General features: G+C 42.6%; 1 protein-coding gene across 2 annotated transcripts in view; it reads right to left on the bottom strand.

The window, feature by feature from the left end:
• Nucleotides 1–12,500, bottom strand: part of dock6 (dedicator of cytokinesis 6) — an 81,382-nt gene that overhangs the window by 68,093 nt on the left and 789 nt on the right. For both annotated transcript variants that reach the window (XM_061981245.2, XM_061981246.2), the window contains exons 2-5: nucleotides 6,152–6,239; nucleotides 5,667–5,845; nucleotides 5,446–5,514; nucleotides 5,210–5,336 (exon numbers count right to left, since the gene is read on the bottom strand). In XM_061981245.2, coding sequence (XP_061837229.1) covers nucleotides 5,210–5,336; nucleotides 5,446–5,514; nucleotides 5,667–5,845; nucleotides 6,152–6,239 — 463 coding nt within the window. The remainder of the gene's footprint in view (nucleotides 1–5,209; nucleotides 5,337–5,445; nucleotides 5,515–5,666; nucleotides 5,846–6,151; nucleotides 6,240–12,500) is intronic.

The following is a 12,500-nucleotide window of genomic DNA, read 5'->3' as shown; positions in this document are numbered from 1 at the left end:
CTTTTCAACAAGTCATCACTAAAGAGACTCCAGTAGCTACAAAATGCAGCTGCCAGACTTTAGACCAGACCAGTCCACATCACCCCCATTTCATCCAGTCTTCATTGGCTTCCACTCACATTCCACATTGAGTTGAACATTTTAGTCCTGACTTTCCATGCATTGCGTGGTGGGGCCCCTGAGTACATCACTGACTAGTTATGCACCTACTCTTCAGTTGCATGGTGGGGCCCCTCAGTACATCACTGACTAGTTATGCACCTACCGTATTTTCCGCACTATTAGCCGCACCTAAAAACCACAAATTTACTCAAAAGCTGACAGTGCAGCTTTTAACCCGGTGCGCTTTATATATGGATTAATATTAAGATTCATTTTCATAAAGTTTCGGTCTCGCAACTACGGTAAACAGCCGCCATCTTTTTTCCCCGTAGAAGAGGAAGTGCTTCTTCTTCTACGCAAGCAACCGCCAAGGTAAGCACCCGCCCCCATAGAACAGGAAGCGCTTCTTCTTCTACTGTAAGCAACCACCCGCCCGCGTAGAAGCAGAAAAAGCGCGCGGATATCACCGTACGTTTCATTTCCTTTGTGTGTTTACATCTGTAAAGACCACAAAATGGCTCCTACTAAGCGACAGGTTTCCGGTTCATGAAAAGACGCAATCTCTCCATCCGCACACGGACTACTATTTCACAGCAACTGCCTAAAGACTTTCAAGAAAAGCTGGCTACTTTCCGTGCATATTGTAAAAACAAGATAGCTGAAAAAAAGATCCGGCCAGAGAACATTATCAACATGGACGAGGTTCCACTGACTTTTGATATTCCTGTGAACCGCACTGTGGATACAACGGGAGCACGTACGGTGAATATTCGCACCACAGGGAATGAGAAGTCATCCTTCACTGTGGTTCTAGCTTGCCATGCTAATGGCCAGAAACTTCCACCCATGGTGATATTCAAAAGGAAGACCTTGCCAAAAGAGACCTTTCCAGCCGGCGTCATCATAAAAGCTAACTCGAAGGGATGGATGAAGAAAAGATGAGCGAGTGGTTAAGGTAAGTTTAAGTTTACACGAAGAGGCCGGGTGGCTTTTTTCACGCAGCTCCGTCCATGTTGATATATGATTCCATGCGCGCCCACATCACGCTGGTTTTAATATATTATTAAAGTTTGACTGACCTATTTGACTGTTTTTTTGACATTCCTTTAGCGCAGTTAGATGCGGCTTACAACACGGGGCGGCTTATAGGTGGACAAAGTTTTGAAATATGCCGTTCATTGAAGGCGCGGCTTATAACCCAGGGCGCCTTATGGTGCGGAAAATACGGTACTCTTCAGTTGCATGGTGGGGCCCCTCAGTACATCACTGACTAGTTATGCACCTACTCTTCAGTTGCATTGTGGGGCCCCTCAGTACATCACTGACTCTTCAGGGTCTTCAGGCCAGGGTCTTCTAAAGATCCCAAAACTGGTTTTAAAACCCGTGGAGACCTGGCATTCCAGACTATATCTCCCAGACTCTGGAACAACTTGCACCAGTCCCTCCGTGATCTTGACTGCGTTGACACTTTTAAGAAACATTTGGAAACTTCTCTTTTTAGTAAAGCTTTTAGTTAATGCACCTTTTAACTATCATTTTTAATCCCCTTTGTATCCTTTTTATGATGTTGTTTTCATTGAATTGTTGTTTTACTTCACCTATGTTTTGTACAGCGCTTTGTCATTTTATTTGCAGAAAGTGCTTTCTAAATAAAATGTACCGGTACCTACTTACTAATCTCTGGCGTCCAAACAGGGCCAAAGTCCTTCCGTGTAAAATCACACTCTGCACTCACTGACTCATTTTGCACGTCCAATTCACTAGCGTCTTTTTTGCTAATGCGTGGGGTCCGTCTGCGCTCGCGATGTCTTTCTATTTCTCCATGCATGTGACATTCCACCCTTTTGGTTCTTTGGGGCAAGCATTGAATAAACGGCCTAGCAACTCTCCTCCTTTCTGATTGGTCACTTTAAAGGTCAACTGTCCCCTTGTCAGAAACAATTCATGGGAACTGCCGTTGAACTGTGTCTCTTTTGAAGAGTAGTCTTTAGAGTCCAAAGTTCAGACAAAATAACCCATGATATCATTCCTTAAGAAGTAAAGTGTTTAAAAAGAGCATCACACTCTGGCATTGCGACTTAAGAGCATCAATAAATTAGCTACCTTTTATCATATAAGGAAGGTCTAAATAATACATTATTTTTAATGACATCAAGTTAGTAGAGGTTGTTGTTAACAACCTTAATTTTCAATATCATAATAGATAGTACTGTCATGGTCTAATAGATTGTAGTGTTTCTTAACCATTGTCTCAGCTGTGGTCCGTAGCGGTACTCAGTTGTAATACACTTTTCCACCACTCGCGGCAGTAATGACAGTATCTAACAAGTAGAAGAAGTCTGCAGCTAAAGTCATTAGGCCCTTTTCCACCAAGAGTTCAGGAACTTCAGGATCCTGGAACGTCTAATTCCTGGAACTATTGGTTCCTGTGGAAGTGTATGGTTTGTGTTTCCACCGCATTTCACAGTTGATGATGTATGGAGGAGTGGTTTAGTATAAGTCCACACTGACACCATGTAAATAAACATGGTCATAATTATTTGACAAAAGTTCAAGTAAATGCAATACAAAGCAATAAAATACACAACAATAACAAAAACAATCCAAAAAATGTGCCAAGTCATTTCTAAAAAGTCAGGCTTTTGTCCAGTGTCTAACAGTCGGAAAGTCGCCCCCTCACTAAATGATTAAATCATGAGACTCAGGTGAGTCCTTTTGGTCCATTTCATCTGCAATAATAAATGCCAGTGCTTATATCTCGGTGTCGACTAACACACATCCAATTTAGCATTAGCGTTAGCATTCGGTTCACTCGAGTTGAGACTAATAACTTACACAAATAGTGTCATTGACTACTTTTACAACATGTACCTAAGTAAATAGTGAACATTTGATATGATTTACCTTCGTTCCACGAGTCTACTGCCCCCTTTATTTCACATGTATCCAACAAAGTCTGAGTAGTAAGCGGCTGAGGTCGCAGCTTTGAAGTCTTCCTCTGTAAATACGTTTAAGAGTCCGTCCACTTCTCGCAGCGCCGCGTACCAAAATGAAGTTTGTGAGAAATAATATACAACATTAAACTGAGTAAAAAGATTGCAAGATAGTTCCACTGGTCAGCGTTCTTCAGCACACAAATGCCCCACAAAAGTTCCTGCAAGTCGAAAGATCTTTCCTTTTCTTTTCTCCGTTGTCAAGTTTAGTTGTAATAGAAATACACAAGAAATAAACAAGTCATTCTGTGTTCCAAAAATACGTTTCAGGAACGACCCCAACTGCGTTCAACCAATCAGCCGTCAACAGCACAACCCGTCCCTCAAAAGCACGAGGAACCAAAAATGGCATTTACACATTTTTCCTTTTTGGCTTTTACACATCTTTTCCTTTTAGGCATTTACACATCTGTTCCTTTTTGGCATTTTCACATCTTTTCCTTTTACGCATTTACACATCTTTTCGTTTTAGGCATTTACACATTTTTCCTTTTAGGCATTTACACATTTTTCCTTTTAGGCATTTACCCATATTTTCCTTTTAGGCATTTACACATCTTTTCCTTTTAGGCATTTACACATCTTTTCCTATTAGGCATTTACCCATATTTTCCTTTTAGGCATTTGCACATCTTTTCCTTTTAGGCATTTACACATCTTTTCCTTTTAGGCTTTTACACATCTTTTCCTTTTAGGCATTTACACATCTTTTCCTTTTAGGCATTTACACATTTTTTCTTTTAGGCATTTACACATCTTTTCTTTTTTGGCATTTACACATCTTTTCCTTTTTGGTATTTACACGTCTTTTCCTTTTAGGCATTTACACATCTTTTCCTTTTTGGCATTTACACATCTTTTCCTTTTAGGAATTTACACATCTGTTCCTTTTTGGCATTTACACATCTTTTCGTTTTAGGCATTTACACATTTTTCCTTTTAGGCATTTACACATTTTTCCTTTTAGGCATTTACCCATATTTTCCTTTTAGGCATTTGCACATCTTTTCCTTTTAGGCATTTACACATCTTTTCCTTTTAGGCATTTACACATCTTTTCCTTTTAGGCATTTACACATTTTTCCTTTTATGCATTTACACATCTTTTCCTTTTTGGCATTTACACATCTTTTCCTTTTAGGCATTTACACATCTTTTCCTTTTTGGCATTTACACATCTTTTCCTTTTAGGCATTTACACGTCTTTTTCTTTTAGGCATTTACACATTTTTCCTTTTAGGCATTTACACATCTTTTCCTTTTAGGCATTTACACATCTTTTCCTTTTAGGCATTTACACATCTTTTCCTTTTAGGCATTTACACATCTTTTCCTTTTAGGCATTTACACATCTTTTCCTTTTAGGCATTTACACATCTTTTCCTTTTAGGCATTTACACATCTTTTCCTTTTTGGCATTTACACATCTTTTCCTTTTAGGCATTTACACGTCTTTTTCTTTTAGGCATTTACACATCTTTTCCTTTTAGGCATTTACACATCTTTTCCTTTTAGGCATTTACACATCTTTTCCTTTTAGGCATTTACACATCTTTTCCTTTTAGGCATTTACACATCTTTTCCTTTTAGGCATTTACACATCTTTTTCTTTTAGGCATTTACACATCTTTTCCTTTTAGGCATTTACACATCTTTTTCTTTTAGGCATTTACACATCTTTTGCGTAATGTGATTTATGTAACTAAGGTGTTGCTGCAGCTTGTTTACTTCAGTTGCAGTCAGTAGTCATTTGTCCAACTTCTTTAGTTATACTAATAGTGTTCCATCTTAAGTCCTCTCTCTTCCATTATTTGGGCTATTGAACTGGTGGACTGCCAGTTCAGTTAAAAAAAGCGCGTGAGAGCGTCACATTTTTGCAGTGGATTCCAAAAAACAGAAGAGTGCTGTCATTGAGACTATCTTTTACTAGCTTTTTTGCAGAAGGTCCCTGAAAACTGCAAAGCTCTTTGTAACTCTGACAAAATAAATAGACCTAAATCAAATGTCTACAGTAGAGGACGTTGGTTCTCAAAATGAGGGTGTTTTTGACCGTTTTGAGGCCATACTAATCCCATGACAATGGCGGTGAGGTCACTGTGGCGCTGCTACTGTACCTGCTCGTCTTGGCGCTCGGCAGCAGCTGCCTGGTCCAGTTCAAAGGTCTGTTTGAGCAGGCCTCGCTGCCTCTCCCTCTGTCGCTCGGAGCTCTGCGGGCTGTGCGTGGTGCTGTAGCGCTGGTATCTAGCAGGGAGTTGAACATGTTAATATCACAACTGCCAATCACCTGCACAAGTGCATTATGCAAATACAAATAAAAAACTCAACTGGTTCCAGTGCGTCTGCCACTTACTTTCTTTGAATGACGAGCCAGTCATCAGTGTAGACTGCCAAGGCGTCTCTCACTCGGGGATCCAGTGCGCTAACGTAAGACAAGCACATGCATAAGTAAGTGTCCTTTAATATACATGTTCCCTCGGTGTCACACCAAGAAATGCTTTGTTCTGATACATTTGTCTGAGGCTGGGAGATGCGCAAGTAAGGATGTGTTGGCCATGGGAAGCTTTTTCTTACTCTTCCTCCTCAGGCAGCGGCGGCTCCAGCGTAGTGCACTCTTTGTCTGAGTGGTGGAGCTCTAAATCGTCCTGGGGAAACTCCATCAGCTGCCTGAGAGGGCCTGACTCCACCCCGGGAGCATGACTGCTCAAATACTCCTCAAAATCCACTGGCTCCACGACCTCAGTCAGGGGTAACTGTGGAGTAACATCAGACTGTGAAGCGGACATTAAAACAACAGATCAGTCTGCAAAAGGTCTGATTGCTTTGGATGATCTAGTTGAATAAATACATAGTCACTGTCCCAACTGCTCATCCATTGAACAATTGTGTCACCCTCCCATCAAGGCATTTCACATGATATTCTCCTAAACATCTTACATACTGTAAGTACCCTCGTTCAGGTTTTGCCCGAGCAGAGAGACTAAAGCTAGGTTTAGAACTTAGCTAATTGCAGCTTTGAAGCCGAAAGGTAAATACAGATCAATTACAGGGCGACTCACAGGATGGTGCAGTGCTCCTCGCTTTTTGGACATGAGCGGGGAGCCATACTCTCTGGACACTTGCTTCCGGACCTCTGCAGCCACCGTCCTGAGGAAGGAAGGGTAAATAGAAGTAATGCTGTAGGCCAGGGGTACCCTAACGTTTTGACTCGGGGTCCACATTTGGTAAAAGAATATGGCAGGGGGCCGTGCGTGCACATATATATATACATTAGAGATGCGCGGTTTGCGGGCACAACCGCGGAGTCCGCGGATTATCCGCGGATCGGGCGGATGAAATTTAAAAAAATTTGATTTTATCCGCGGGTCGGGTTGGGTCGGGTCGGGTGGTTGAAATAAAAAAAAAAAAGATTTTAAATAGATTCAGGCGGGTGGCAGTTAAGCCAATTGGTAAATATATATACATAGTTAAATGTTGTTACCCACATACGAAAAACGAGCAGGCACCTGCAGCATATGCCACAACAGAAGAAAAAAAAGAAAAAGAGATGGACACTTTTACGGAGTGGAGAAGGCCCACGACGCCTCGCCGGGGTCCGGGACCGAGGCCCCTTCCCCCGAGAGGGCCCCACCGGGAGCCGTAGCTGAGGCGATCCGCGAGAAGGGCCCGACGCACGTCCAGGGTCACCACCGCGCCCACCGCACCGACACCCCGCCTCGTCCGCCTTCGCCGCGGCCAGCGTCACGCGCAGCAGGTAAGCAGCTTACCTTCCCGCCACCCCCGTGGCCGGGGGCTCGTAACAGGGGTCACTCCGCGCGCTCCGCCCGCGCAGCTTACCTGCCCGCCACCCCTGTTGCCGGGGGCGCGTAACAGGGGTCACTCCGCGCGCAGTGCGCTCACGAAAGGGGTGGGGCTCACCCTGGTTGATATAGACAGCAGGACGGTGGCCATGGACGTCGGAACCCGCTAAGGAGTGTGTAACAACCCACCTGCCGAATCAACTAGCCCTGAAAATGGATGGCGCTGGAGCGTCGGGCCCATATACCTGGCCGTCGCCGGCAGGGAGACGCGCTTGGAGGTGCGCTCAGCGCGGCTCCCATATGATTGCGCACTGGTGTGCGCCTGGGTCGTGACAGCGTGGCACGCGAATGCTGCATTGGATCAGTCTCTTTTCTTTAACAGGCAAAAGCTTTATAATCTCACTAATGCCTTGCATCGTCTATATTAGATATATAACAACGGGCGGGTGCGGGCGGATGGCGGGCGGAGGCGGTTCTGATCAAATGTTAGATCGGGTGGATTGCGGATGGTTGACGACTTTCTGATGCGGTTGCGGATGAAATAATTGCCTATCCGCGCATCTCTAATATATATATATATATATATATATATATATATATATATTAGAGATGCGCGTTTTTCGTATGTGGGTAACAACATTTAACTATGTATATATATTTCCGAATTGGTTTAACTGCCACCCGCCTGAATCTATTTAAAACCTTTTTTTTTTCTTTCAACCGCCCGACCCGACCCGCGGATAAAATCTAATTTTTTTAAATTTCATCCGCCCGATCCGCGGATAATCCGCGGACTCCGCGGTTGTGCCCGCAAACCGCGCATCTCTAATATATATACATATATATATATATATATATATATATATATATATATATATACACACACACACACACACACACACACACACACATATAGATATATATACATACATACATACACTCATATATATATATATATATATATATACACACATGTATATACACACACACACACATATACATATATATTTATATACACACACACACACACACACACACACACACACACACACACACACACACACACACACACACACACACACACACACACACACACACACAGTACAGGCCAAAAGTTTAGACACACCTTCTCATTCAATGAGTTTATTTTTATGTTCATGACTATTTACATTGTAGATTGTCAGATCAAAACTATGAATGAACACATGTTGAGTTATGTACTTAACAAAAAACGGTGAAATAATTGAAAACATGTTTGATATTCTAGTTTCTTCAAAATAGCCACCCTTTGCTCTGATTACTTTTTTGCACACTCTTGGCATTCTCTCCACAAGCTTCAAGAGGTAGTCACCTGAAATGGTTTTCACTTCACTGTGTAACAAATCCTTTGGAAATGTAATTGTCTCCCAGAGTGTCCATTCATTTTGAAGGAATCTTTCACACGAGTACAATTTTAAGCCATGTAAAAACTACAACACAGCTATGAAGAAGATAAGTTAAATATCGGCGCCAATCCGATTCCAGTCTCAAACAGCCAGATCACTACTATTTGAGGTGCAGCTCATTTTAATTGGAGCACAGCAATCTATCCAAGAGAATGGCATTATTTGAAGAAGGAGCATATTTGACCTCCTCATTAACTTTGGACTCCACTCTGCTGCTGACACACCAGCTGTTATGCATGGAGATGCAGGCAGATGTCACAAAAGACCTGGCTGTACAGGCACTGAGCCAGAGCTCCCGTTTCTGCTCTTGATGGAGCAACGGCAAATGAGAGGCTTACAGACAGCGACAAAGGGGGAGAGAGAGAAAAAAAACAGCCAACAAGCACACAATCCAGTCTCAATGAGACAGCAAGCAGCTGCTACTTGAAAGTCAGCAAATGTGTTTCTCTCATGCAGACAGCTGCAAGCAGCAGGCCACACTGCAGATATGTTTCATCCAGCTAACACATCCACTCCCACGGTGCTCCATATTCAAGTCGCCGACTTGATCATCTCACAAAACTCACAAGCAGTTCTTGCTGTGCACCTCCACTTAAAACAGGAAGTAGGAAAGCACCTCCATTTAAAACAGGAAGTAGGAAAGCTATGAACCGCGAGGGCAAGAGCCAGAACACAAATTCCCACCCTTTCCTGCATCCGGCACCACACAATATGTCCCACTGAAGGAGAGGAGGAGATCTGGGAAACAATACAGTGAGTGCATACCAACATGACATAAAAACATCACCTTTTCACCATCCTAAAACAAGCTTTCAAAAGCACTGCTAGGTTAAGCCTTTTAATTAAGAGTGAAGATAAGGTGATTTGCAGGTAAAGCTCTAAATCGGGGCCCAGGAATAAGCTAGGTAGGTCCTTAAAAACCGAAGAACAGCACACTTCAGTCGGTGTTTTTCAACCACTAGTGTGCCGTGGGATACAGTCTGGTATGCCGTGGGATATTATGTCATTTCACCTAATTGGGTCAAAAACAATTTTTGCAAACCAGTAATTATAATCCGCAAATAACGTGCTGTTGTTGAGTGTCTGTGCTGTCTAGAGCTCGGCAGAGTAACCATGTACTATTCTTCTATATCAGTAAGTGGCAGAAGGTAGCTAATTGCTTTGTAGATGTCGGGAACATGGTTTGTCGTGATCACAACACGCGGGAGGCAGCGTGCAGGTAAAAAGGGTATCTAACGCTTAAACCAAAAATAAACAAAAGGCGAGTGCCCCTAAGAAAAGGCATTGAAGCTTAGGGATGGCTATGCAAAACGAAACTAAAACTGAACTGGCTGCAAAGTAAACAAAAACAGAACGCTGGACGACAGCAAAGACTTACAGCGTGTGGAGCAGACGGCGTCCACAAAGTACATCCATACATGACAATCAACAATGTTCACACAAGGAAGGATAGTGTCCGCGCAACTTAAATCGTCTTGATTGTGAAAACCAAGCAGGTGCGGGGAATGTTCAAGGAAGACGTGAAACTGCTACAGGAAAATACCAACAAAACAGGAAAATCCACCAAAATAGGAGCGCAAGACAAGAAGTAAAACACTACACACAGGAAAACAGCAAAAACCTCCAAATAAGTCAGGGTGTGATGTGACAGGTGGTGACAGTACACCTACTTTGAGACAAGAGCTATAGTGATGCATGCTTGGTTATGCTTTAAAGTCATATCCAACAATTGCGAGAATGACTTTTTAATTGTCAATATCGGCTGCTGAGCTTCATTTTTCAATGATTTCTACTGGTGGTGTGCCTCGGGATTTTTTCAAAGAAAAAAATGTGCCTTTGCTCAGAAAAGGTTGATAAACACTGATATAGACCATCTTTGACTCGCTTTTTTGCAGGTCCACATTAAGCTCCTGCAATATAGAGCATCTTTAACAAACATCGCTTGTGTTTTGAATTATTGACTACATTCACTAGTTGGTGAAGTAAGCAGAACATTGACATTATGTACAAAATGTGAATAATAGTGATGGGAGGTAAGCTTTCTGAAAATATGGTTAACCAGTACTGTATTAAGTCAAACAGGAAGTAAGCACTTGGCTGCAAAAAAGTGTTTTGGTAGGAGATGAGAAATTGGCTGAGAAACAAGGGTGTGGACACGTCCCCATTCTCTATAGAAGAGATCAAATTTAGTATTTTTATAAACGACTAACATAGAAATGTTTGTCAACATTATTATGCTCCAGGCAAAAAAAACATATACATAAATGTCGATTTATGAAAGTAAGACCTACATTTTCTAATTGGCTTAATGGTTTAGAATTCCATCCATCCATCCATTTTCTACCGCTTATCCCTTTCGGGGTGGCGGGGGGTGCTGGAGCCTATCTCAGCTACAATCGGGTGGAAGGCGGGGTACACCCTGGACAAGTCGCCACCTCATCACAGGGCCAACACAGATAGACAACATTCACACACTAGGGACCATTTAGTGTTGCCAATCAACTAGGGGTGTAACGGTACGCATATTTGTATTGAAAAGTTTCGGTACGGGGGGTTTCGGTTCGGTTCGGAGGTGTACCGAACAAGTTTCCACACGGACATATTAAGTAGCCGCCGAAGCTAAAGTCTTAACAAGCTGCTCTCTGTCAGTACTCTACACAACCATCTGATTGGTTACACGCAGAGCGGTAACAGCCAACCAGCAGTGCGTATTCAGAGCATCAGGCAGCGGACTCTCCCCAAATGATAATAAACACCTCCCAGTCAACTACTAGTAACATCACTATGAGCCCGTTGACCTTCTAGAAACATAAACGGCAGCTCAGCTCGCTCGCAGTCCTGGCTTGAGGTGAAGGCTAATTAGCTTTTAGCGTAACGTTAGCTCATTTTGCGGTGTGTGTGTGTGTGTGTTATGGACAGCAAAGCCCTGTCTGTCTGTTATTTCACTTTACCTTTTTCTGTGTTGATTGAGTTGTGTTGAAACAGCAAAAAAGGACATTGTGTTAAATGAAGAGTGTCTGTCTCTGATAGTTGATATAATAACGTAAGTGCATCATTAAGCCTACATGAACTCCATGGTGTTTAGGGATGAATAGTCTCTCCTATTGCTATTGTACTATTTCTTCAGCTATAGTGGGGACAGCGTGGCGAAGTTGGAAGAGTGGCCGTGCCAGCAATCGGAGGGTTGCTGGTTACTGTGGTTCAATCCCCACCTTCTACCATCCTAGTCACGTCCGTTGTGTCCTTGGGCAAGACACTTCACCCCTTGCTCCTGATGGCTGCTGGTTAGCACTTTGCATGGCAGCTCCCGCCATCAGTGTGTGAATGTGTGTGTGAATGGGTGAATGTGGAAATAGTGTCAAAGCACTTTGAGTACCTTGAAGGTAGAAAAGCGCTATACAAGTATAACCCATAGTTACATTAATCATTAGTAATGTAGCAGCCTAGTTTTGAATGGCAGGGTCCCTGCTATCACATGTTGATAAAAATATAACATTTACATAATAAAAATCAACTACAGGTTTCCCAAATGCTGTAATAAATTAAGCATGATGAGTTGACTTGAAACTGTTTAATGTTGCACTTTTTTTATGTAGAAGAAAAATGTTGTCATTCTATTTAATCTGAGCAACAACTTGAGGCAGTTTAATGTTGATTAAGGTGGGCAGAATTATTATAGTGTTCCCAATGTTAAAAGGATAAAGCCATTGTTTACAAATTTGGTAAATAAATAACCAAAAAATTAAAATGTTCTTGTTTTCTTACTGTACTGAAAATGAACCAAAGCGTGACCTCTAAACCAAGGTACGTACCGAACCGAAATTTTTGTGTACCGTTACACCCCTACAATTAACCTATCACCAGGTGAATGTCTTTGGAGGTGGGAGGGGCCTATACCCAGGTGCTGTGTCTTTGGAGGTGGGAGGGGCCTATCCCCAGGTGCATGTCTTTGGAGATGGGAGGGGCCTATCCCAGGTGCATGTCTTTGGAGGTGGGAGGGGCCTATCCCCAGGTGCATGTCTTTGGAGGTGGGAGGAAGCCGGAGTACCCGGAGGGAACCCACGCAGTCAGAATTATCAATCAAATCTTAGAGAATGATTAAGAGTACAAAAGCCCTTAAATTGATGTCTTTATAAAAAAAACATTTAAAGTGATTTAGGTAA

This window comes from Nerophis lumbriciformis, linkage group LG32 (genome assembly GCF_033978685.3).
Source record: "Nerophis lumbriciformis linkage group LG32, RoL_Nlum_v2.1, whole genome shotgun sequence".
Classification (NCBI taxonomy): Eukaryota; Metazoa; Chordata; class Actinopteri; order Syngnathiformes; family Syngnathidae; genus Nerophis; species Nerophis lumbriciformis.
The sequence above is the reverse complement of the archived record's forward strand: the minus strand, read 5'-3'. Positions and strand labels throughout refer to the sequence as shown.